This window comes from Mustela nivalis, assembly GCF_964662115.1.
Source record: "Mustela nivalis genome assembly, chromosome: 7".
In the NCBI taxonomy this organism is placed as follows: Eukaryota; Metazoa; Chordata; class Mammalia; order Carnivora; family Mustelidae; genus Mustela; species Mustela nivalis.
In genome coordinates, this window is record NC_139026.1 from 54,004,184 (window position 1) to 54,030,634 (window position 26,451).

The 26,451-nt window shown below is 36.6% G+C and overlaps 1 protein-coding gene across 1 annotated transcript; it reads right to left on the reverse strand.

Moving 5' to 3' along the window:
- Nucleotides 1-914: 914 nt before the first annotated feature.
- LOC309870365 (C-type lectin domain family 7 member A-like) lies at nt 915-12,797 on the reverse strand. The gene is made up of 6 exons (XM_082742495.1): nt 12,676-12,797; nt 12,315-12,398; nt 9,040-9,147; nt 8,305-8,456; nt 3,876-3,982; nt 915-1,060 (listed from the first exon to the last, which is right to left on the reverse strand). Exons 1-6 carry the CDS (start codon nt 12,764-12,766, stop codon nt 934-936), a joined length of 669 nt encoding a protein of 222 aa, XP_082598621.1. The 5' UTR covers nt 12,767-12,797; the 3' UTR covers nt 915-933.
- Nucleotides 12,798-26,451: the final 13,654 nt, after the last annotated feature.

The window sequence follows — 26,451 nt, forward strand, 5'->3', positions numbered from 1 at the left end:
CAACATGGAAGGGTTAAAGGAGTAAGAGAAGAATAAATGAAACAATGGGATTGGGAGGGAGACAAATCATAAGTGACTCTTAATCTCACAAAACAAACTGAGGGTTGCTAGGGGGACGGTGGTTGGGAGAGGGTGGTTGGGTTATGGACATTGGGGAGGGTGTGTGCTATGGTGAGTGCTGTGAAGTGCGTAAACCTGGCGATTCATAGACCTGTACATCTGGGGATGAAAATACATTATATGATTTTTAAAAAAATAAAAAATAAAAATAAATGCTTGAAAACCTAAAAAAAAAAATCTTGTAGATAAATTTTAGGTACATCTGGTTAGTGTAACATTTGCAGCTGCTTACAAACACTGATGAAGCTCCTATGTAATGAAATGGAACAAACTACACGATATATTTCTAAACAAAAATGTAAAGAAGCAATACTATTCTCTGTAGTTATGTAACATTTTGCTTAGCAGATAGCATGCATATGGCTGTACTTCCCTAGAATATTTTCAGAATACTATCTATTACATGTTTGCCTATAAGAAGGGAACTAGGTGAATAAGGAACAAGATAGGTTAAGAGAATTTTTTCATCATTATCTGTTTCTTATTTTTTGAACAATGTGAATATTAATTACCTACTTGTATCAGGATCATTTAATTATTTTTGAATATAAAATCTTACACTCAATCAAAAGGAATTTTTTTCACATTCCCTGATGGATTCATTCTTCAAATTTCTAAACAATAAACTTGTTTTTTTGGATGTATAATTTTCCTATTTATAAGTCTTAGTGTTTAACCTTGCCGAGGAATGTTTGAAAGATCATTACCCTTAATAAGTCAGGCAGAGTAAACTAATTTAAGTGAATACCCTAAGTTTTTTCCCTAATAGCTGTTAAAGAAAGAAAATACTAAAATTTTGATGACAAAAATCTTTTAATAACAAGGGCCAGGGAACGGCTTTTCACAAATGTAACGAAAGTGTTTTTGACAATCAGCGGTAAAAATAGTTGATGGCTTGAGGTGTCCACATTTTACATCCTCTTTACTCTGCTGGAAATGCCTGCATCAGAGAATATATTTATTTTAGCAAGTCAATTGTCAGGCAAAATGTATCACAAATTTACAACAGAAGTGCAATGATTTCGGTAGACATACAAATCGTGTGACAGACATATAGCTATAAGATTATGAAGTGTAATTGTATCTAAAACTAATGGAAATGTCAGTGGACAGCTGGAGATAGGGGAGAAGTAGAAAAACTAGTTTAGACTGGGAAGTATACATAAGTTAGACATATACACATGAAAAATTCGTCTTCTAAAACTCCTGAAACTTCTGGAAAGTGACCAAATATAATAAATTCATTATGTGACATGCTGTAACTATATATAAAAATATTCCAGTTTCCTATTTCAGGTTAATGTGCACAAACTATGCATTTAAAACGCTAGCCTTACTTTAATCATACAGGGTGTTTCTACGCATTTAAAACAGAGTGCACTTTTCCCCACACACCTTACTGTTTACCACACCAAACAAAATGCTCAAAGGTTGTGAAATTGGGGCTATAAGAATAAAATACCTGGATTTTAACTTTGGTGATTCGGCTACAGCATACAGAAAAAATAATGTTACTTAGTTTTCATTTCCCTTCAAATGTTCATGAATGTAACTGACAAGAAATAACAATTTCAAGTAGTAAAATTTATCAGTCAGAACTCACCAACATTTTAAATTCCTCTATTACTTCAGTAGTACTTCTTTTACAAGGATTTCATCACCCTACATGTCCCTTCATTCCCTTCATGGTTTTACTTTTGTATCTCCAAGCACTTTTCTCAATGATATTTTCTGGTTATCCTTATCTCCCCGTTATCTTATCATTATCTTAAACACTCGGGTGTCCAAGGACCTTAGATTTCCTGAGAATCACTTCCACCCTCTTATTTATTTCAATGTGCACTGCTGTGTACAACAACTGCATTCCCTGCACTGACCTCATGTGAGCTTCATGATCATGTGTCACAATGCGTGTGACACCTGCAGACATAGCTAAATGTTGAAGAGAGTCATTCAAATTGTATCTAACACTGAATTCCAATTATGCTCTAGTAACATTAATAGCAGCATCACTCTTACAACTTCTGGACCAAAAACCCTGGAGCCATCCCTGATTTGTCTCTCTTTCACACACCTTTTTTTTTTTTTTTTTTTTTTTTTTTTTAGATTTTATTTATTTATTTGACAGAGATCACAAGTAGGCAGAAGGCAGACAGAGAGAGAGGAGGAAGCAGGCTCCCTGCCAAGCAGAGAGTCAGATGCCAGCTGGATTCCAGGACCCTGGGATGATGACCTGAGCTGAAGGCAGAGGCTTTAACCCACAGAGCCTCCCAGGTGCCCCTCTTTCACACATCTTTGAAAGAAGTGTGGAATCTGGCCACTTTACACCAGCTTCAATCCTGCCAATCATCATTAAGTCACAACATCTCAGCAGGATGACTGCAACAGAGTCTTCAGCAGCCTTCCCCATCCTCATTTAGCCTCTCTGCTCCCTCCCCCAAAAGAAAGCACACCAAGTAATCTCAACAGAGTGTCCAGAGGCACCCTAAAACAAGAAGCCTGTTTTTGTCCCTCCTCTTCTCAAAACCCTCTAATAGCTTCTCATGCCTTCATGAAAAAATCCAAGTTCTTATACTTTTCTGATGTCCTACACACTCCCACTGTCATTAAGTCTCTAACCTACATCTCCCCCTACCCCTTGTTCACCTTGTTCTAGCATTGTAGGCCCTCTTGCTATTTCCTCAAGCATGTTAAATACACTCCTACCTCAGGGTCTTTACACCAGCTGTGTCTACTATTAGGGAGCCATCCCATCAGGTAATGCAGATGGCTGGTTCATTCAAGGTACTGTACAAACATGTCTCCAGGAGATTGTCTCTGACCATCCCATTTAAAATAGTGAAATCTCTTTCTCTTACCTTCATACACAAAAGACAACACTGCCATATAGCAAAAAAATAAGAGACTTCACAACATTCCATAGCATTTATCTAATGTGCCACATCATTTACTCAGCCTTTTTGTATTGTCCTCATTCGTCCCACTAACACTATCATGCCTGCATTAGACTGTAATATCCATAAGGGGAGGATACTGTGGCCTGTTTTCTTCATCACTGTAGTTTCAATACCTAGAGCAGTGCCTGACATATTACAGGCAATCAATAAACATGTTAAATAACCCAATGTCTCTCATACTGTCCCCCATGTTACTTAGATTTAGTAAGATCATTTGCTTCCTTTTCTAAACTAGTTTCCGGGACATCAACCAACAAATGGATGGGATTTACCAATGAGACAGGATTGCCAGAAATTATGCAGACTTCTGTGAAATAATAGCAAGAAAGACACTAAGGGACCACATTAGAGATGCAAGATTACCAAGTCACTTAATGGAAAAAGCTCTTTTCTTTTTAGTTCTTGAATGACACCAACTAAATAGGTACAAGTAGCACTCACAGAGAGAGCTGGGTTTAGATACAACTTTTCTTTCCTCATTATACTTTTACCATTTCCTGCACCCAAACTAGTGAACATGCTAGTATCACAGAACATACAAGAGAACGATATAAAAGCAAAATGTCTCTTTCCCATGTTTGGAAGGACCCTTCATTGAGGAACATGAGAATAAATAATGCTCTTTTGGTCTATTGGAGGCCTGAGATTTGCATTTGGTTGCCTAGCTGAGAAGTGAGATCACATGGAATTCAAGATATTCTCTAAGTCCCCAAGGATCCTCTCCTCTTCTTGACCTATGATCCACCAGGCAGTTCCTGAGCAAGAGAGGAAATGGGAAACAGTGACATGAAAACTTACACCGTCTGAGATAGGGATGTACCATCCAGCCACTTCCAGGGATGCTTATCTCTTACTTTACATAATCCAATCCAGTAATTGTATCTTATTTTTGATTGAATCAAGTTCTGTGGGAAAGAAGAATTAGGTATTATTCATAACATCACTGAAAATACATCACCCACAGAGGACTTGTAAAATACCTGGCACATTTATCTTCCAATGCCACTCTGATCAATGAAGAAGGCAGACTAATTTCTCCATGTGCACAGAAGAAATGGATACTGAAAGGATTTAATGAACAAATCACTCAACTCTTTATGACTGAATGAAAGATACCCAGAAAGGGACATGATGGACTTAAAAAATTTCACATGTGATAAAGTAAATAGGTAAATAGGATTGCACTAAACCTAGAACTTCTCTCTACCTTAAAGAATGTGAAAATACAAGCTTCAAATCTGGAGACATCTGCAGTAACTTAAAGTACAAACACATATTTCTATCAAGCAATATCAAAATAAAATTATCCAATAAGAAAAAAATGGATAAAACATAAGAACATATTTCAAATAAATATATCATACAACCAATAAATAGGAGAGAGCCAAGCTCAATATAGATCAGGAGATATTTTACAACTTTTTAATTGGCAGAAAGTAAAAATATTCAATATCAAGATTGTGGGATAGTAGAGATCAAAGATATCTTTAAAACCGATGTTAAAATCATATTAAAAATGATCTGGAATTGTCATATAAAATTGAACTTGTCATGGAGGACATAAGTAGATGGAGAGGAGAAGGGAGTTGAGGGAAATTGGAAGGGGAGGTGAACCATGAGAGACTACGGACTCTGAAAAACAACCTGAGGGTTTTGAAGGGGCTAGGGGTGGGAGGTGGGGAGAGCCAGGTGGTGGGTATTAAGGAAGGCATGTATTGCATGAAGCACTGTGTGTGGTGCAAAAACAATGAATTCTGTTACACTGAAAAGAAATTTTTAGATAATTGAACTTGTACAAATCCTACTGACCGATGATTCCACTCTAGGATGATTTATCATAAAAAAAAAAAGAGAGAGAGAAGACACATGGGAGACATGTCTCAGAATGTTTCATGAAGGACCATTCATAACAACAAGAGCTGGAAACAACCCAAATTCCATCATCTAGAGAATGGACGAAGCATATGCACACTGTGGAATGATACACAGCAGTGAAAATGATGAAACGATGCCTATGACAGTTGAAACAGTTTATGCCATTCATTTGCTATGTATGCTCTAACAAAAAACACAAAAAACCTTCCTATAGTATTTTCCATAACTGAAGTGGGAATCCTAATCTTAGTTTTGAAAATATTCTGCACTGAGTAATGAAAGCAGTGTCAAAAATATCTTTAACATCATTATTCCAATTGGCATATTTTATTCACTTCAAATTTTCCCTTATGGAATAAATGAAACAAGATGGGAGTGGGAGGGAGACAAACCATAAGACACTTAATTTCACAAAACAAACTGAGGGTTGGCATGGGGAGGTGAATTGGGAGGTGGTTGGGTTATGGACATTGGGGAAGGTATGTACTATGGTGAGTGTTGTGAAGTGTATAAACCTGGCGATTCACAGACCTGTACCCCTGGGGCTAAATAATAAATTACATGTAAATAAGAAATTAAAAAATTATTTAAAAGGGGTGGGAATGTTCCCTTATGGATACAAATGTAAAGCAACAAGTTAATGTTCTTTCCTAAAAGCAATGTATTTATTGCCTCTTGGTCTCTCTCTCTCTCTCTCTCTCTCTCTCTCTCTCTCATATCCTATTCCTGTCTCTCTCCCACTCTTTCTTTCTCTCCTCCCTCTCTCTCTCTCCCTCTCTCTCTCTCACACACAGACTTCAATATTCTTTTCACTATAATTAAATTGTATAAGAAAAAATCTCAATAGTTTCCCTTTTAGACTAGGGAAGATAGATGAGTATTATATAAAATATAATATACTTTATCATTTCTAGGTCTCTGAAGAAACACTAAAAGTAAATGTTCATTGATTCTTTCACTCACATATTTTTGTTAGATTTACAGGTATAACTACTTGTATAAAAGCCAATCTCATTTTTCTGCATCAATGGATTTAAGGCACGGCTTTCATTATACTTCTAGACTTTGGAAAATAGCAAAAGACTAAAATCCAAAACCATTACTGTCAGAGCAATGCTGCTCTGCAGCAAGGTCTGTCTCTGGTTTCTACAGTGCATCAGTATTCCAGGGTAGGTCCCGACACCAAGGGACAGATTATAAACTATGCAACAGAGCTTTGCTCTAACCCACGACAAAAGTCACAAGGAATTTCAAGGGCTCTAGAATAGTGCACGGAGATACAGGGGCAACAAGTAGAAGAAGTTTCACTGAAACTTTGAAGCCTAGAAACTTCAATGCTAGGACTAAAACTGAAGAACACTGAATTGGAAATTACAGATTACAGGGAGAGTAAGATTACAAATAAAGTAAATTTCTGAGAGAAAAAAACATTCACTTCAAAACAGACTGATAACCATTGAGGTTGAAATGAATCAAGGTATTAAAAAGATGTAGCTGCATTTTTAAAATTTGACTCCTTAATATGATTTCTTAGTTCATCTGTTTCTTATAGGTAAAAGTGATTTCTTCATATTTTTTAAAAAATTTATTTATTTATTTATTTATTTATTTGACAGACAGATCACGAGTAGGCAGAGAGGCAGGCAGAGACAGAGGAAGGGAAACAGGCTCCCCACTGAGCAGAGAGCCCGATGCTGGGCTTGATCCTAGGACCCCGAGAACATGACCTGAGCCGAAGGCCGAGGCTTGAACCCACGGAGCCACCCAGGCGCCCCCATATTTTTATTTTAATAAGAATTTTAGGAACAAGAAAACACAAGGCTTTTTGTTTTATTTATTTAATCATTATACTATTACTATCATCATCATCATCATCATCATCATCATCATTATTATTTTTTTTTTAGGTAAGCTCTACACCCAACATGGTGCTTGAACTCACAACTCTTGAGATCAAGAGTCACATGCCCCACTGACTGAGCCAGCCAGGCACCCCTGAGTGATGTTGCTGTTTTTCAAACACAGGGCTTTTCACTCATCCTTCACAAGATACTATCAGAAGTAACATTGCTAAGACTAAACAGTGTAACTAGAATTTGGTGCCTAAATGGAATTATTAGAAGGAAATCCACAGAATCCATTCAATTGACTTTATAGTCCTAAACTTTATAAGGAATGGCAAATTTGATCTAGATTGTCTCTTCTAGAAAAAAGATGTTTCCTCTGGCATTCTGGATTAAAAGTAAAATAAGTCAAGCAGAGAGAGTCAATTATCATATGGTTTCAATTACTTGTAGAGCATCAGGAATAACACGGAGGACATTGGGAGATGGAGAGGAGAAGTGAGTTGGGGGAAATCGGAAGGGCAGACAAACCATGAGAGACTGTGGACTCTGAGAAACAAACAGGGCTTTTTTTTTTGTCCGGGGGGAGGTTGGGAGGTGAGCCTGGTGGTGGGTATTATTTTTTTTTACATTTTTTTAATTGTGTTTTTATAAACATATAATATATGTTTATCCCCAGGGGTACAGGTCTGTGAATTGCCAGGTTTACACACTTCACAGCACTCACCATGGCACATACCCTCCCCAATGGTGGTGGGTATTATTGAGGGCACATATTGCGTGAGTACTAGGGGTGGTGCATAAATGATGAATTCTGGAACACTGACAAGAAATAAAATTAAATTAAATTAAAATAAAAGTTCATTTTTAAAGAATCATGCCAGTATATTCAGTCTATTTTTCATCCTTTTTCTCATGGCCACTCATGAAAGCGAGAGACTCATCATCCTTTACAAGTGTGACTCCTTCCAAATACTGAACAAGAAGGAACAACAGAACTCAGATCATGAGAATTATCACTTTACATTGCTCATACCATTAAAGGTAGTTTTCTTTTGCCCTGTAGTAGCCCTGAGAAGGTAAAAACTAACTCTCTAATGCACATTACAATGTTGAAGATGCAACACTTACAATAAAAAGACTAACAGTGAAATGACTCTCTTGTTCGTTTTTTAAAACAAAGGATCTTGGGTGCATAGGTGGCTTCGTTGGTTAAGTACCTGACCTTTGATCTCATCTTGGGTCTTGATCTCAGGGTCATGAGTTAAAGCCTCATGTGGGCTCCAGGCTGGGCTGGAGCCTACTTAAAAAAATAAGTAAATAAAACAGGGGTTCTTCTAGGTCCATGCTACACCTTCATCTCCTCTTTAGAGAAATCTACACTGATTAACAAGTGCTTCAAAACAAAGTGGCCAAATAATATGCGAGGAAAGTCAAAACAATGATCCTAACTCAAGACATAGGACTTTTCATAAAGCATTTAATCAAGTTTAATAAAGCAGACATACCTGCTCTGCTTTATTATCAATCTTCATGAGATTAGAATTCATATCTTCACATGACTTCTTACTCTCGTCCCAACTTTTCTCTTCTTCTGAAAAATAGTAACAGCTTTTTCCACAGCAGAGCCAATTTCCTTGAAATGACTCATAGTCTTCATCTTGAAAACAAAAGCCACCATGATCTTCAACCACAAGACCTCTTAGAGACCTGCACTTTACACATATTTCTGGCTTACTTCAGGCTGAATGACCAAAAAAATAGGTGGTTTTCCCATTTCCCAAAAGTCTAATGCTGGTAATAGCTCTTTAGCCAAACCGTGGGTCCTGGGACTGTCTCTGACAGACCTCAGACCATTTTTAGAATTGCACTGAGAAATTTTGCCTTCACGGGACAAATAAGCTGCAGCCATGTGGAGCAGATATCCTGACAAGACAAAATCCATAAAGTGAATACACAGAGATGATGTTCATTCCAAGATATCTGTACTGGGGAAAATTCTTCCTTAAGCATTAGTTACTCAAATAATCAAATCACATGACTTTGTGAAAGTCAAGAGTTAAATTAGCTATAATAAAGAAAATGGATTTGATTTCAAAAAACAAAGAAAAGAAGAAATCAAAGGGTGATCAAAATTAAAGGACCTGTCAAAGCACAACATAAAGTTTTTAAATTCTGTATTGAAATGGGACAGACTGGATAATGCCATTAAAAATTGTAAATCATACATATTCAGTACATACCTATAATAGGTGGTAAAATTGAGTCATCTTCAACCTCTCCTAAGGAAGCATCTTTTTCCTTTGTGTCATTCTTATTCTGCATCGTGTGTGCAGGACATTTCTGAAAAACTTCAATCCATATTATAAAATTATGGTTGTGAATGCCTTTCATAGATCACATTATTATACTTGCTGCTTGCTCTAATTCTAAATGGCATAGTGAATGTTGTTGACTAATTGAAAATACAACCAGAGAAAATGGTAGTTTAAAATAGTTGGAAGTATCAAAAATGAAACAGATCTCTTAAATAAAATTTTAACTTGCTATCAATTATATAAAACTTATACAACACAAAATATAAAACGTACAAACATATATATTGGAAAATATAAATTTGAAATAAAACATTAACCAGTTTCTATGTCATCCACTCTTCAAATAAAGATTTCAACATTGGTGAGATTTTGTATTTAGTACTTATTTAGCAACTGACTCTCTACTAGAATAAGCTTGTAATTGATTCATTGAATTTACCTAGACCAAGAACTTAGTTACTTCCAGTATGCAAAAGGAAAGTTAAACAACTCTGCAGAAATAACAATATCTTCCCAAAAGTCACAAATAAAAAAAATATAAAAGCATAAAATATACTTCTCTGTAAGTGTGTGAATATTAAAGGAAAAATCCTTTAAAGTTTGTTACACAACTGAGAATCTTAATTTCCAATTCTGCTACTACCAATCATCAGTGAGAATGAGTGACTCATCATGTTAAGCTTTATTTTTTTTAAAGATTTTATTTGTTTATTTCACAGAGACCGAGAGAGACAACAAGAAAGGGAACACAAGCAGGGGGAGTAAGAGGGGGAGAAGCAGGCCTCCTGAGGAGCAGGGAGCCCAGTATGGGACCCAGTCCCAGGATGCTAGGATCATGACCTGAGTCTAAGACAGACATATTAACAACTGAGCCACCCAGGTGAACCTCATGTTCAGTTTTAGAAGCTAATACCAAACAGAGTTGTATCAGTTTCTAGTCCCTTTACAATGTATGAGATCATGTAGATCCACATACTTTCAAAACTTTGTAAAGATTTTGCTTTGCCATAATTAAAAAAATAATTTTCTGTGTTCATTGTCTCTGCTTCCTAATGTGTGAAGTATAAGCCATTGCAATCAGGCTTTGATGATACCCACCATTCAACTGAATCTACTCTAGCAAATTGTCTTCAGTGACCTCTCTCTTGCCAAATATAGTAAGCATACTGTTGGCCATTATTTTACTTGATCTTCTGATACCAGTCGGAACCCATGACTATCTTTACCTTCCTTCCATATGATGCCATAATGTTTTGGATTCCCTCCTACTTCTTTAACCAAAGCATCACTGTTTTTCACCGTTTACCCACCTTCCACCTATTCTAAATGTAAATTTTCCTAAGAATCATCCTCCTCACCCTTTTCCTTCTAGAAAATCTATTCTCTAGTTTCATAAGGTAAAGCATGGTCTAGCTTCTGCTTTCCTCTATTATGTTTACCAATACTTGTTACATTAATTGATGAAAGCCCAATTTATATCTCTAATCTAGGTATCTCTCTTGATCTCCAGACTTTTAATCCTACCATATGCATGCTGATGGTCTGCGAGGACTATCAAATGCTCACTCTAAGAGACTCAAACCAATCTAATTCTTTCTGGTCCTCTACACTGATATGCCACAACTCCTCACTCCTCACCATTACTCTCTCTCTCTCTCTCTTTCTCACACACACACACACACACACACACGCACACACACACACTTCATAGCCTAATTTTTTCCGTAACATTTAGTAGAATATATTTGTCAAGGTATATAACCTGACGTCAAATGGTATCACTAATTCATTTCTCTCCCTCATACAATCAATAAAAGACATACCCTAACAATTCTACATAGTAAATATTTCTCATAAACGTTCCCAATTCTACATCACTTTTTTTAAGATACTAATTCAGTCATTCTAACTAACCCTAATTCCTGAAATATCCTCCTGTCTTGTCCCTCTACCCACTTTCCAGGCTATTCAAATTGACTTTTCCCAAATCTCTATATGTTCATGAGACATGAATCATGTTTTCCCTCTGTAATATCTTCCAAAAGCTCCTTTTTGTTTTTAGAACAAGTCTAAAATTGCTTAACATGATATTAAAGTTATCATAAATTATATACCTAGCCATCCTGTTTCTAGCTACTTCTTTTATTTGCCCAGAAACTTAAATCTCACACAGTAATGCTTCTTTTGTTCATCTTGTTCTCTGCCTAGATGAGTCTTCTCTTCGCTGACCTTCCTGATTAAGTCCTACCTAACCTTCTTATCATATCAATTATTATCTCCTGGAGAAAAACTTTCTTGACCTCCGGGACTATCCCATCGCTCTGATATCTTCGTGCCATTACCCCAGCACTGATAATATTTATTTTAAAAACTGCTTCACTTAAAAAGTCTTCCCCTTTAAACTAAGCTCATTGTGAACTGACTTTTAAAATTCCTGTGTCTTTAGTGTACATAGTTCCTGAGCCATAATTGTGTTGAATGAATGAACCAAAGATTTAATAAACATCAAGGAAAAGATATTAAGATATTAAAAGCAGGTGTTGTATAGATATTGTATAGATATACAAATTGACATGCAATAGGGTCTTCTGGGTGGCTCAGTAGGTTAAACTTCTCCCTTCAGTTCAGGTCATGATTCCAGGATCCTGGGATCAAGCCCTGTCATGGGGGCTCCAGGCTCAGCCAGAGGCCTGCTTCTCCCTCTCCCTCTGCCTGCTGCTCCCCCTACTTGTACTCTCTCTCTCTCTGTGTTAAATAAACAAAATCTTTTTAAAAAGGAACTCATATGAAATATATAAGTGATATAGAAAATAGATCAACCTTATATTCCTCTGTGATTTAAGCAGTATTACAGTATGATAAGGAATGTAATATTCAAGTAAAGATTTTTTCCAATTCTTTGATTATATAGAAAACCTCTTCTACACAAAATGTAAGGATGAATACATATGTAAGCTTCACTGTACATTTCAGCCAAATTCTGTGCTATTACAACTATTACGTACCCTCTTTTGTGTAGCATAAAAACTGATAGCCAAATAATAAAATCATCATCATCAATATTATCATCAACACCATTATTAACATCTGTATAGGACTTTATGATTTTCACGGGCTCTGCAGAAACCCAGTAGTTATAACATATCATTTATCACTCTGGCTCATCGCTCTCATAAGAACTATGTATGTCTGATACTTACATATAGATATTAAGCCTATGATTGCCAACAGGAGGATAACACACATAACTCCCAGGGATAATGCAACAATATGCCATGGAAATCCTGTACAAATCAGAAGACAAAATATACAGTAAGCATTGAGCATAAAAACACCCGCAGAATTAGAAGAAAATGGAAATTCATTCTGGAACTAAAATGAATGTCCCTATTCACTGTGATAATAAAACTCATTGAATATGACATTTAAATATGCCTATTGATATATAAAAAACCAGACATAAAATATCAAATAAGCATAGACTTGATTATTATGACTGCACTTTTTCTTATTTGACATCATCATGTTTTCAGAAAACAAAATAAACTGAAAAACCTTTACCTCTCTTTTTATTCCTTGGACGTCTTTTGCCCTTCTGTTTCCTTGAATTGGGTAAATTCAGCTCTGCATATGTCACTCTCTCCTCACTCATTTTTGAGGGCCGCAGCAAAGAACACAGCTCAAGTCCTATGCAATGTTTCATGAGGCATGAAAATAACATTATTTATCATGAAGTAACACTGACAGCTAAACAAATGACAAGCATTGAGCATCTGAAATAAACAAGTTAAAGTAAATATCTGGGACTGTTAGGGAATTTTTTTTTTTAACATTTCTCTTTATAATGACTTAAACAGAGATTCTACACTATTAAATAATGGTCCACTACTGTTTATGGGCATGCAGAAGTCATGGGGTCCAAGGAAAGGGAGTTACAGAAGTAATATTACACGAGGGAGGCATAACTTGTAACTCTAACAGCAGTGCTGCACAGTGGCCCTTTCTATTTGTAGATGAGGAACACTGAGGCTCCAAGAACATAAACAGCACTCCCAAGGTCAGAACAGCAAGTAAATGATAGTCTTTAATTAAAATAGATATGAATCTGGGACGCCTGGGTGGCTCAGAGGGTTAAGCCTCTGCCTTCAGCTCAGGTCATGATCCCAGTGTCCTGGGATCGAGCCCCACATTGGGCTCTCTGCTTAGCAGGAAGCCTGCTTCCTCCTCTCTCTCTGCCTGCCTCTCTGTCTACTTGTGATCTTTGTCTGTCAAATAAATAAAGAAAAATCTTTAAATAAAAAAATAATAAAATAAATATAAATCTTATAAATATAGTAAATAAATGGGTATATAATATGTTAAATATAGCCTGATTCAGATAAATAAATTATTAAAATACTATACTTAAATATAATTTATATAAATATATATTTAGTTCAAGTGTGTATATTATATATAGCTAATTTATATTTATCCAACTATATGATCCTTCACCTACACGTAACTCATATGAACAATACCTTCCAAAGATTACCTAATAAATTCTCTCCTGTAGAATTAAAAAAATACATATATATAGTGATTAAAGTGCAGAAAATATTTTTGGTAAGTGTAGAAAGAACTAAATAACTGTTCTTAAACAGATTTGAAACTCAGGTTTTTAAAATACCTTAATATTTCAACATTCATTTACTTTAGAATGTCAGGAAACATGATTGAACAATTACCAAATATTGATAAAATTTATAAACACACTTCCATTTGGTGTTCAATAAAAGTGCCAAATTATAAGCTAAATTTTGTGTTAAGGTCATATGTTCTTCCCTACTTGGATTTCTTTAGTTGTATTTTACCTGAATGTCTGTATAACAAAATAATAAGAAAATAAATTTGCAGATATAAACCTGGATTTATTTTGATAAAATAATCATGTTATCAAAGCATCAAACATTTTTAATTACACTTAACTGAAAGATGAAAGAACTTAACCATTAGATAATTTATTGCTAACCAGTTAAGTAATATCTAGAGAGATGAGGGGAAAAACACATTTTATATTGTCTAAAAAAAGAATTAAATCATTCTTAAAGCATCTAAGAATTTAAAAATATCATATTCTGCCTAGGAAATATTTTGACCCACTCTCATTCTGATCCATTCCTGTCTTCACTAGTAGAATAAAGTTAACATTACATATGAATTAACGTGGATCCCAAAGTCAATTGTTTTCTGCAACATTCCAAAACCCTCCCAACTTCACACATAGCTTTCCTGTAGCAGATTCTACTTTATCCCTCTTTGCTCCACAATGGGACAGCACAGGCATGGGGCACACAAGCTCTCTGGCTGCAATACCTGCTTCCAGGACCTGGGATTTCACCACCGGACAAATAGCTTGGTCAGGAACACAGCTGCGATGTCCCGGCTCTGGGGCCTTTCACCTCTGCTTTGATCTAGGAGGTACCTGCTGATATGATTCACTGACTCTCAGAGAGACCATGTCAGAGGAAAGATAGCCAATGATCATGTGACATTAGATATCCCCCCACATAGTTTCCACTGGTGTCAGTATCTCATTAACTCCTGTACTCTACTCTGTGTCAGACAAAACTCATAGAAAACTCAAATGCTAAATCTTATACATATTTTCTGGATCAGTTTAAACCCGGGATTTAGTAGGTACCTTGAAGATTGGGGGAAATGGCCTTTTCAAAATCTCATGAGATTAGGAAGTAATTAACAATAAAATTTAAAAATTATGAAAATAAAAAATGAAATGTCTGTATTCTACCTGACATGATTCATATGCTTTCTTTTTATGGAATGAAAGTTAGTTCCCACTTGTTACATACCTATAGTAAAAACAGAGACTGTCAAAATATGTTCAAATTTTAGATTCTATTTTTAACAAACATCCTAAGGATAGCCATATTGCTTAATATATTACAGTAAATCTAAATACCTAAAAACTGATATATGAGTGATTTTAAGAATTTGATATATGAGTGATTTTCTCTTATTTCCTGTTATTTCTTTAAGTTGCCTGAAAAAGCCAGCTCTTCAAATAATAAAATGAAGACAGAAATATAGAGAAATATTTAAAATATTGAATAAGTTTATATGCAGTCCTTTTAATGCATCAAACTCAAATTCTCAATTACTGTCCCAGTAATCGGGACAGTAATGAATTACTCAATTCATTTACTTCATAATTCATAATTACTCAATTACTGTCCCCATAATTCTGAAACTCAAATTCACAATTACAGTCCCAGTAATTGAAACAAAAACTATCAGAGCATTTTTTAAAAGAGATTATTTAATTCAGTGACCAGCTCTATGCCCTAATTAACCCTAGAAGTCAGAGTTAGGCAGGAACAAAAGAAGTTTTGTTTTGTTTTTTCATATGAACCACATTGATCTGTGCACCACAGGGTCCCAATGCTCTGATGTTTCAAAATCCTTAGAACTGTGTAGTAAGAACAATGGAAATCCACCTCTATGTCAGCTACACCAGGTAAAGTCTATTCAAAAGCGCTCTCCCCATGGTTTGAGCTTTCTTTTGCATCACTCTCAAACACAAATGGCTTATCCTCCTCTAAATAATGATAGTAGCACTTGTGAGAGTCTCTAGCTCTTTTTCTTGTCAGTTTGCCTTTTTCGCATACAGTTTATTTGCTAAGATCTAACGAATAGTTTTCAGGAAGTAGGTTTCTGACATAAAGAAAGAAAGCAGTCTGCAAATTCTCCATGCAACAGGGCTTCCTCTTAAAGGCAAACATGGTCTTTAGGCATGCCTGTGAACTGAGATCTTGCTGGTCCTGGTGTAATGACTCCACGTGGCAGCTGCACATCTCTGTCTATGCCTTGTGTCAAATAAAGGATGGTTAAACCATCAGACTGACTGTGAATGTTTGTTTGAGAGGGTGAACAGTATGACTTCTAAACTCTCAGAGCAGTGCTGACTTCTGGGGTGTGGGGCATGAAGACCTGACTGTAGTTTACCCTTGTCTGCTTCTGAAGCAGCAGCTGAGTGAAGTGACTGACTTTGGAAGTCCAGCCTCTTCAGCAGCATCCAGAATACCTCCCATGCAAATGAGTGTGCTGGGAGACTGAGCCTTAGGATCAGAACCCAGTAGGTGGTACTGAATAACATTTGCATATGTTAAGGACCATGTAGAAAATTGATTAAAGTTTGCATGCATTCACGGAAATGCATTGTCTCTGATCTTTTTTAAAGTTGTATAGATTATGTTTATCATTGTTTAATATTAATAGATCAGCTGGTACATATGTATCCCTAAAAATTTGGGACAAACTACCAATGAAAAGGATATACTAGCAATTTTATTTATTAGGGCTTTTTAAATAAGATGCCAAGCGTGTTATAACTAAAATAGATATAAGTTCTAAAACCTATCAAATTATATAACTTTAAATATTTTTATCAACAATATTTACAAGAAGTAAAAATATAAAGTACCATTATCAGAGTATGGGTGTATGACTATGTTTTTTAAAATTTACTTTTGATTTTCTAAATAATTTGAAGAATGAGGCTATTATTAACCAATTCATTTTAAGGACATTATCCCCAAAGGACTTCTGTCCCGGGGCGCCTGGGTGGCTCCGTGGGTTAAGCTTCTGCCTTCGGCTCAGGTCGTGATCCGTGTTCTGGGATGGAGCCCCACATTGGGCTCTCTGCTCTGCAGGGAGCCCGCTTCCTCTCCTCTCTCTGCCTGCCTCTCTGCCTACTTGTGATCTCTGCCTGTCAAATAACTAAATAAAATCTTTAAAAAAAAAAAAAAAACCCACACATTTTGTAATTGATATCAATGTATTTTTAGTCCATCTTAAAATATTTGCTATACCTCTCTTCTACCTCAACTTTCATTTATCCTGTAAGGTTTCACTAAAACATCAGCCGTGTTCACTGTTTTTACATTCAGCAAACTTGGTCTTTGTCAAAGAAAAGTAAAACTATAATGACATTAATGGAAAAGACTGTAAGATGAAGAAACCAAGAACTAACCCCAAAATGAAATAACTGTAAATAAGAGGGAGGGAGAGAGATGTTCATGCTAACATCCATAAACAGATCAAACCAGAATGATAGCAGGATCTAATAAACTTGTATGAAATTAATAATAAAGCAGGTAGAATACATGAAATACTGAAATAATATTCCAAAAACAAATGTCCATGAGAAAACAGGTTTTCATTTTTATTTTTCATATCATGTACTTCTTATATACTACTTTCATTTATGTGCTTTTTTTATCATAAAATTGGGAAAAGTTGAGTGTGAAGAAATCGTGAGTCCAAAATTCATGGTTATATTACAAGGCAAGAAAAAGGGAAGAGTGATAAAATTTGACCATAAGTAGGAGGAGTTTGTGTAAACAGAAATAAAAACGATGAAGGGAAACAGTTTGCTTTACTTGTCATCCTTAATATTTCCATGTGTAATTTTGGCTCAATAAAACACTTTGGTACAATAAATCTCAAATTATTTTGGAGGATTCAGGTTACACTCTTGCCTTTAGTAGTTAAAGACTCAGGCCTTGATTTGTCTTCTCCGGGTGCTGCTTCTCTTGGCATTTTTGTTAATTTAGTTTCAAGAAGTTTCTTCAGTTTAGTAAAGTTGCCAGCAGAAATAGCACTATCATTTTTTTAAAAAGGTTATTTCCTCTCATACTTTCCATTTTTGCTGTGCTCCTGTCATATGTCTCATCTAGAAGAATTACGTATAATAGTTGTTTTTACAGGAAATATCAAAATAGACTCTTGTTTTCCAGTCACCTATTTTAATGCCATTTTGGTAGAGGCAGTAAGGCAAAACAGACCTTTTTAAATATTCGATTTATCTAAAAATGTGAAAGGGACTGAGCTCATTATCAATTGAGACTTAAATCAGAAGAAAGATGGTCTGGCCAGGGCTGGGGGAGCTAAGACACCCGAGGCTCCTCTCCTCTCTTGAACACAACTAGATAACTATCCAATCATTCTGAAACCCAAGAAATTGGCCTGAGGACTGACAGAACAAACTCCACAACGAGAGGGAGACAGGAAGCCACAGCAAGGAAGTTAGGAAGGGATGGGACCTAGTTTGGGAGAGAAATGGTTCAGGGTGGCGCAGGGGGCTGGGAGCCTGATCACAGAGACATGTGAGAGACAGACCCACACAGGGGAATTCCCAAGGAGAACACTCCCCCAAAGCCATTGACAGGGAAAACAAGAGGGGGTGGATTTCATGAGTTTTTACTACTCATGGGACTTAAAGTCCGGGGCCTTAGAGGTCAGTGGGCTTGGCTGGGTTAGAGCCCTGAGTGCACTGCCCAACTCCTGGGGAGAAGGCAGGCAAACAACCTGGGGCAGATGGCACAATCTGAGGCTTGCCTAAGGTGCACGGGAAGAAACTGTTCCCTCTTGGTGTGTATCTGTGAGAGGTGATGTTTGCAGACTCACTTCTCCATTGAAAAGGAACCAATAGATGTTATTTCCCTCCCTGCCCCTCACCATAGGCACAAGGACAGCTGCTTAGGGTGGCTCACCCCTACCCTGACTGCCTAGCCTGTTTTGTTCCAAGTCCTTCTCCACTGTGCTCAGGTACAACTGCCCTTCTCAGTCAAACCTCCCTCAGTCCCAGCACTGGAAGACTCACTCCCAGAAGACCAGCACAGGCCACTTCATACATCAGACCACAAAATCCTACAGTGTTAAACTTCAGAGCCTTTGTTGAGATAGAGCCCAGAGGGCACTGCCTTCCTCCCAGAGAGAAGACAGGCAAAGAATCTGGAGAAAAACTGCTTCGGAACTATGATCTGAAAAATACCTGGAGCGTACAGGAGGAATTTATTCATTCTGCTCAGAGTGCTTCCCTGAGTGCAGCAAGCATGGAGACCCTTCTCCAGGGACAAAGGAGTTAACTGGCATCATTGCCAACATCTGCCTGTCGGCATAAGCACAGAAACACCTAACACCTACAGTAAACAGCACAGCTCCAACACTGCCCATCAGCTTACACATATCCCACATTCCTGCCTTCAAGGATTACTGTCCTTATTGGCCTAGTTTGCCCCAGTCCCAGCCAAGTGTCCAAACCATATCTCCCAACCAGAGAGCTCTGCATAGCTTCAGTTCTAGTGGAAGTATCACCCGGTCTCATTTAACAAACTCAAAAGAACACACCTACTTACAACTCCCCAGACTGTGGCCAAGGACCAAACACTGTTCACAACCAAGGGGAAGAGCCTTCTTTCCTCTCAGGAACAGGAAACATAACAGGCTTTCCTAAACACAGAAGAGAGAGACTTAGAAAAAAATTAATTCCAAGACAAAGGAATTCATCCCAAATAAAATGACACAATAAGGTCAGGCCAGATATCTAAGTGAAATAGATATAAGTAGTGTGCCTAATGGAGAATATAAATAATCATGAGGACACTTGCTAGGTTTGAGAAAAGACTAGAAGGCTGTAGGAAGGCCCTTACTGCAGTGATGAAAGAATTAAAATAAGGAAGTAAAATAATAAAGATTAGAGCAGAAATAAATGATATAGAGACTAAAATAATAGAATAGAATACTGAAACCAGGAATTGGTTCTTTGAAAAAAGTAATAAAATTGGTAAACCTCTAGCCAGACTTATGAAAAAGAAAAGAGAAAGGAACCAAAAAAAAAAAAAAAAAATAGTCGACAAGTAAGAGAGGAGAACATCAACACCACAGAAAAACAATTATTAAGAGAATGTTACAGAAAACAACAGGCCAACAAACTGGACAATCTGGAAGAAATGGACAAACATCTAGAAATATGTAAACTACCAAAACTGAAACAGGATGAAGTAGAAAACATGAGCAGATGGATACCCAGCAAAGAAACCGATTCAGTAAACAAAAATCTCCCATCAAACTAATGTCCAGGGCCAAATGGCTTCCCACGTGAACTCTACCAAACATTTAAAAAAAATGACTTAATTCCCATTCTTCCAACTATTCTGAAAAATACAAGTGAAAGGAAAATGTCCAAATTCATTAAATAAGGCCAGCATTACCCTGATTACAAACCAGACAAAGGTACTAAAATATAGAACTCCACAACAATATCCCTGATGAACAGGGATTCAAAATTCTCAATAAAATACATGACAAATTGAATCCAACAGTATTATAAAAATGACTCACCACAATCACGTGGAATTTATTCCTGGGCTGCAAGGATGATTCATATTAATAAAAGAAAGGAGGGGCGCCTGGGTGGCTCAGTGGTTTAAGCCTCTGCCTTCAACTCAGGTCATGATCTCAGGGTCCTGGGATCGAGCCCCACATCGGGCTCTCTCTGCTCAGTGGGGAGCCTGCTTCCCCCTCTCTCTCTGCCTGCCTCTCTGCCTACTTGTGATCTCTATCAAATAAATAAATAAAAATTAAAAAAAAAAAAAAGAAAGGATATGAACCATATGATCCTTTCAACAGACGCAGAAAGAGCATTTGACAAAGTATAACATCGATTCATAATAAAAACTCCGAACAAAGTAAGGATAGAGGGAACATACCTCAACATCATGAAGGCCACATATGAAAGACCCACAGGTAATATCATCTTCAATGAGTAAAACTGAGAGATTTTCCTCTATGGTCATGAAAAAGACAGGGAAGTCCACTCTCACCACTGTTACCTAACATAGCACTGGAAATCCTAGCCACAACCACCAAACAACAAAAAAGAAAAGACATCCAAATTAACAAGAAAGAACTCAAACTTTCACTCTTTGCAGATGACATGGTACTCTATAAAGAAAACCTGAAAGACTCCACCAAAAAATTACTAGATTTTGACAGGAGCTCAAATTGATACATAAATTCAGTAAAATTGCAGAATATAAAATCAACACACAGAAATACTTTGTATTGTTGTTCACAAATAATGAAGAAGCAAAAAGAGAAATCAAGGAATCAATCTCATTTACAATTGTACCAAAATCCAAAAGATACGTAGAAATAAACTTAACCAAAGAGGTGCAAGATCTGTACTGTGAAAACAATAAAACACTGATTAAAGACATTGGAAATGACACAAAGTAATGGAAAGACATTTCATGCTCAATGATTGAAAGAATAAATGTTGTTAAAATGTCTATATTTCTCAAAGCAACCTACACATTTAATGCAATCCCTATCAAAATACCAATGACATTTTTCACAGAGCTAGAACAAGCAACCCTAAATTTTTTATGGGACCAAAGCAACCATGAAAAAGAAAAACAAAACTGGAGGCATCACAATTCCAGACTTCAAGTTATATTACATGTTGTAACCATGAATACAACATGGTACCAGCACACAGTAGACTAATAGATCAATGAATTAAAAGAGAAAACCCAGAAATGAATGCACAACTATACAGTCAATTAATCATTGGCAAAGCATGAAAGAGTATCCAATGGGAAAAAGACAGTTTCTTCAATAATATTGCTGGGAAAACTAGACAACAACATGAAAAAGAATAATACTGGATCATTTTTTTACATCATACACCAAAACTGTATCCAAAACAGATGAAAGACCTTATTGTGACACAGGAAACCATCAAAATCCTAGAGGAGAACACAGGCAATGACCTCCTTGACATGGGCCATAGCAACTTTTTACTAGGTATGTCTTCTGAGGCAATGGACCAAAGAAAAATAAACTCTTTGGACTTCATCAAAATAAAACCTTCTGCATAGCAAAGGAAACAGTCAACAAAACTAACAGGCAACCTACAGAATATGAGAAGATATTTTTAAAATGACATATCTGATAAAGGGTTATTATCCAAAATTTATAAACAACTTCTAAAACTCAACAACAAAAAAACAATTAATCCACTTAAAAATGAACAGAAGCCATGAATAGACATTTTTCCACAAAAGATATAAAGATGGCCAACAGACACATGAAAAGATGTTCAACATCACTCATTCAGGGAAACACAAATCAAAACTACAATGAGATATCCCCTCACACCAGTCGCAATGACTAAAATGAGCAACACAGGGAGCACAGATATAGTGAGAGAAAGGGAAACCCTCTTATACTCTTGGTGGAAAAGCAGACTGGTGCAGCCACTCTGGAAAACAGTATGGAGACTCCTCAAAAGGTTAAAAATAGAACAACCTTATGATCCAGCAATTGCACTAGTAGGTGTTTACTTAAAAGATACAAAAATACTAATTTGAAGGGATATATATAACCCAGATACAAAAATACTAATTTGAAGGGATTACATATATACATGTTTATACAAATAAACATATATATGTATATATTTGTTTATATGTATATATTTGTTTATACAAATATAAAACATGCGCATTTGTTTATACAAATATATACATATAAACAATGTATATATGTATAAACATTGTATGAACAATGGCCAAATTGTGGCAAAAGCCCAGATGACCATTGACTGATGAATAAATAAAGATGTAACACACACACACACACACACACACACCACAAACACTGGAATATTAGCCATAAAATAGTTTGAAACTCGCCATATGCAGTAACATGCATGGAGCTAGAGAGTACCAGACTAAGATATAAGTCAGAGAAAGTGAAACACCATATGTTTTCACTCATAGTGGAATTTATGAAACAAAACAAATGAACATCATGGGGGCGAAAAGAAGCAAATCAAGAACAGACTCTCAATAATAGAGAAAAAACTGATGTTTACCAAGGGGGAGGCTGTCAGGGGGACGGGTCAGATAGGTGATGGGTATTACGGAGAGGACTTGTACTGAGCACTGGGTGTTATATGTAAGTGATGAAACACTAAATTGTATTCCTGAAACTAATATTACACTATAAGTTAACTCACTCAAATGTAGATAAAAAGTTGGAATAGCAAATAAAAAACAAACTGCTGACCCACTCAGGCATGGAAAAAAAATACTTAAGTGGTGGCTGGTAGAAAACAAGCTCCCCGCTTTCAGAAGCAAGTTACAGGTAAGCAACAAAGGAAGGTGAGAATGAATCCTGGCCACTAGCTCAGAATCAGAGCCATCAGTATGTACTCATGTTTTGCTTAGTATACATACAAACAATTGACACATAAACAAATATTCATATATATGTGTATACATGGGTTAGTATATCATGTAGCTCTGTCCACTTAAACAACATAGAAGCAATGCAACCCCACAAGTGGGCACAGACCCAGCACCAGATAGTGGTTTCTAAATACTGTTCACCAGTGAGAGGAACTAGATTTCCTTGAAGAACTAGAACTCCAGGAGGAATCCTGATTCTAAGGATGAAAGTAGAGAAAATACAGAGTAAGTAAGCTCAGACCATCTTATAAGGCTAGACAGTTTTAAAAGAGCTCAAAAAATATACAGATTGGGGCAAATCAAAGGCACCCAGAAGCTAACCTGAAAACCTCCCAATGGCCAAAACTGGAACAATTTACAAGAAAATAAACAAAGCAGTATTTGATCATAACTGAAGTATAAAATTAATACCCATGAGCCTATGCTACTATGATTTAATAACTGGAGGGAAATAAATGGGAGAGGGAAAGACAACTCTTTACAGAAAAATTACAACGACTCCCTTTCCAGGAGGTTTAATGCCCCGTAGAGTGGTCAGGATTGGATGACTTTGTACAAAGATCACAGAATGGAAAGCAGAAAATGGTAACTTTACATTGGGCATGCCTGGAAAACACTAAATTAACCAAGCGATAAAGTTAATATCCCAGTAATGTCATGTGGAGAACATGTATCCCTGATGAGGTTTGATGATTAGGGTAATTGACCTTTAGAGCAGCTTTTCTAGAAACCTGTAACTCCAGTCCAAGCCTGAGAAAAATATGAAAGGAATGAAAATTGAGAGGCATTTTACATAAAAATGGACCACAAGAAAAGCCAGCAAGTGTCACAGAACAAAGGAAAGGTAATGATTAATGTCATTGTATCCTGAACTGAAACTTAATAAAGAAAAGGGAAGGAAAGGGAACAGAAGGGAAGGCAGAAAAGAGGAATGGAGAAGTGATGAAATTTAATACAATCTGGAGATTCTTTATCATAATGTAATGCATCAATGTTCCATAGTTAGAGTTCTGATTGTGGAAACAAGAGAATTACATTAAAGGAAATGAGATAAGTACTATAAGTAAACTCTGTATTACATCTGCCACTTTTCTGTAAAGCTAAATTTGTTCTAAAATAAATAATTTATTTTTTTTAAAAATTACATTTAAAAAAATGCTCCTGTGAAACAACATGTAATACTTAGGCCTATTATTCACTGGAAGAAAACAGAAGATAGAAAATCTGTCACTAATTGTGCAAAAAATCATGACAAAGATCTTTCTGTTGTCCACTATTTAAATGTTTTATTGAGAGGTTATTTTCTTGTTAAAATTTTGTTTTAACCCCACTTACATAGTAAAAGTTTTTCTTTCTTCTAAAAGCAAAACATTTGTTGCTAATGGTTGTAACCATTTAGCTCATATTCAACTATCAAATGAGAGAGAAATTAAAATAGACCTGTACTATATTTAGTGTATAAGTGCAGTCAGAAATATAAAACTGATTATTTCTGATTCTTAATTTTTGTAATCAGAGAAATTAAGCACAAAGAATAGTTTGTAAAATGTAGCACCAACTGGGTAAGTATACTTCATAGATGATAAACATTGTGTTCCCATGTTAACATTTCCTGAACACTCTCCTGTTTTCCATATTTCAAATGTTGAGTTATTTAAAGTTCTTATTTGGGAACTTGATGCCAAACAAAAGCTACTTGAGGCTTTCATGACAGCAGGTTCTTAAGAGGACTGTGAGCTTGGGATAGTATTGTGTTTATCTACATGTGCTTATTCTTGCAGACAGAAAGGAAAACCAACAAAGGGCTAACAATGCCTCACAGGTTGTATTATCACCTACTAATAAAAAATTTGATACTTATTGTAAGGTTTTATAGGCGAGATAAACATGACACCAGGCAAAGTGGGTGCAAGGCAAGATTTATTAAAGGCACTCTCCTGCGAAGTTTCAGGGCTCAGAAGAAGGGGAGCCTGGAATTTGCACCAGGAGGAGGTGGGCACCCTCGGTTGAGGTTCCTCGACTCCAGAAAGGGGAGTGGGGGAAGTCTCACTGGGAGGGAGTTGGTGGGGGTCTTTTATCTGTCTCCTGCATAGGTATTGGGTTACCTATGGAGACGTGACCTGGGCATACATCCTTTTGGCAGGAGAGTCAAGGGTTGCGGGGGGGTGGGGGGGGGGGTAGGCTGGAAGATGGCCGTCATTTCCATTGCTCCTCCTGCACTCCTGAAGCCTGCCAACCCAACACTTATTTTTTAGAAATTTGAAATTATTTCAGGTTTAAGTGAAATAACACCTGCAAAGTGCTTAGTACTGTTCTGACTTCTTGTGAAGTGTTCAGTAATCTTGGTGAATTAATATCTAAAAATTTGAGGACACTGTAAGGTGAAACATAATCAGAGTGAAGACTGAAAGAACCATGTTGAATAAGAAAGATTAAAGAATTAGTGGAATATTTAGAAATAATGGGGCATGCGTTGTATGATGAAAATATTACAATATTATCATTTGTTTAAAAAGATGAAGTGCTATAAAAAGGGGTAACGGTGAAAAGGAAATGATCAAGAAGTGCGGCAGAGAATTGACTTTTGATTAAGTCGAGGAAAGTAATAATTAAGAAGAATGGAAATAGGGAAAAACCATACTCTAAGATGGCTGACCAAGCCAGCAAGGGAATTCCAGTCCCTGTCTCAAAGCCCTTCCAGGTCTTCTTTCCTACCCCCTTCCCTGTGCAAGCCAAAAGTACCAAGTATGTGGAAGTAAAAGTGTATAAACCCCCTCCCTGCTTGTGCTTGGGGCTCAGACCTTTGGAGAACAACCTTGTCTGAGCCGACCAGTGTTAAATAAACCTCCAATCCTTCAAAGTCTCTGAGTGCCACTTGGTTCTTCTGCCAGGATCCAGTCCAGGTTCCACAACAGAAAGACTTGACGGACTTACAAATGTGAGAAGCTGAGGCCTAACCAAATAATTTCAGGGTCTAATATTCCCATCACATCGGTGTTGAGTCTGAGCTTGCCAGATGGTTGTTGTGGTGAGGTCTTTAGCAGTTGGAGAGAGCAGGACACAAATGAAAAATGGCTGATAGAAAACAAAGATGTACAGCCAGAACAGAACTAGGATTACTGTTTCACAGGTTGCACTCATTCTGTTTGAACATATCTGTAAACCCTTGTTTCTAATATGAAAATGGATTTCCCATTACATGATTTCTCCAGACTAGAACTAGACAAAAGATGTCTGC

What these genes read in the sequence shown, in the direction of transcription:
- LOC309870365 (XM_082742495.1), bottom strand. Translation starts at nt 12,766, where the DNA reads ATGAGTGAGGAGAGAGTGACATATGCAGAGCTGAATTTACCCAATTCA. An exon ending in CATAGGCTTAATATCTATAT is followed by an intron (nt 9,148 to 12,314) that starts GTAAGTATCAGA and finishes TATGGATTGAAG; the next exon opens with TTTTTCAGAAATGTCCTGCA. An exon ending in AATTTTACCACCTATTATAG is followed by an intron (nt 8,457 to 9,039) that starts GTATGTACTGAA and finishes TTTGTTTTCAAG; the next exon opens with ATGAAGACTATGAGTCATTT.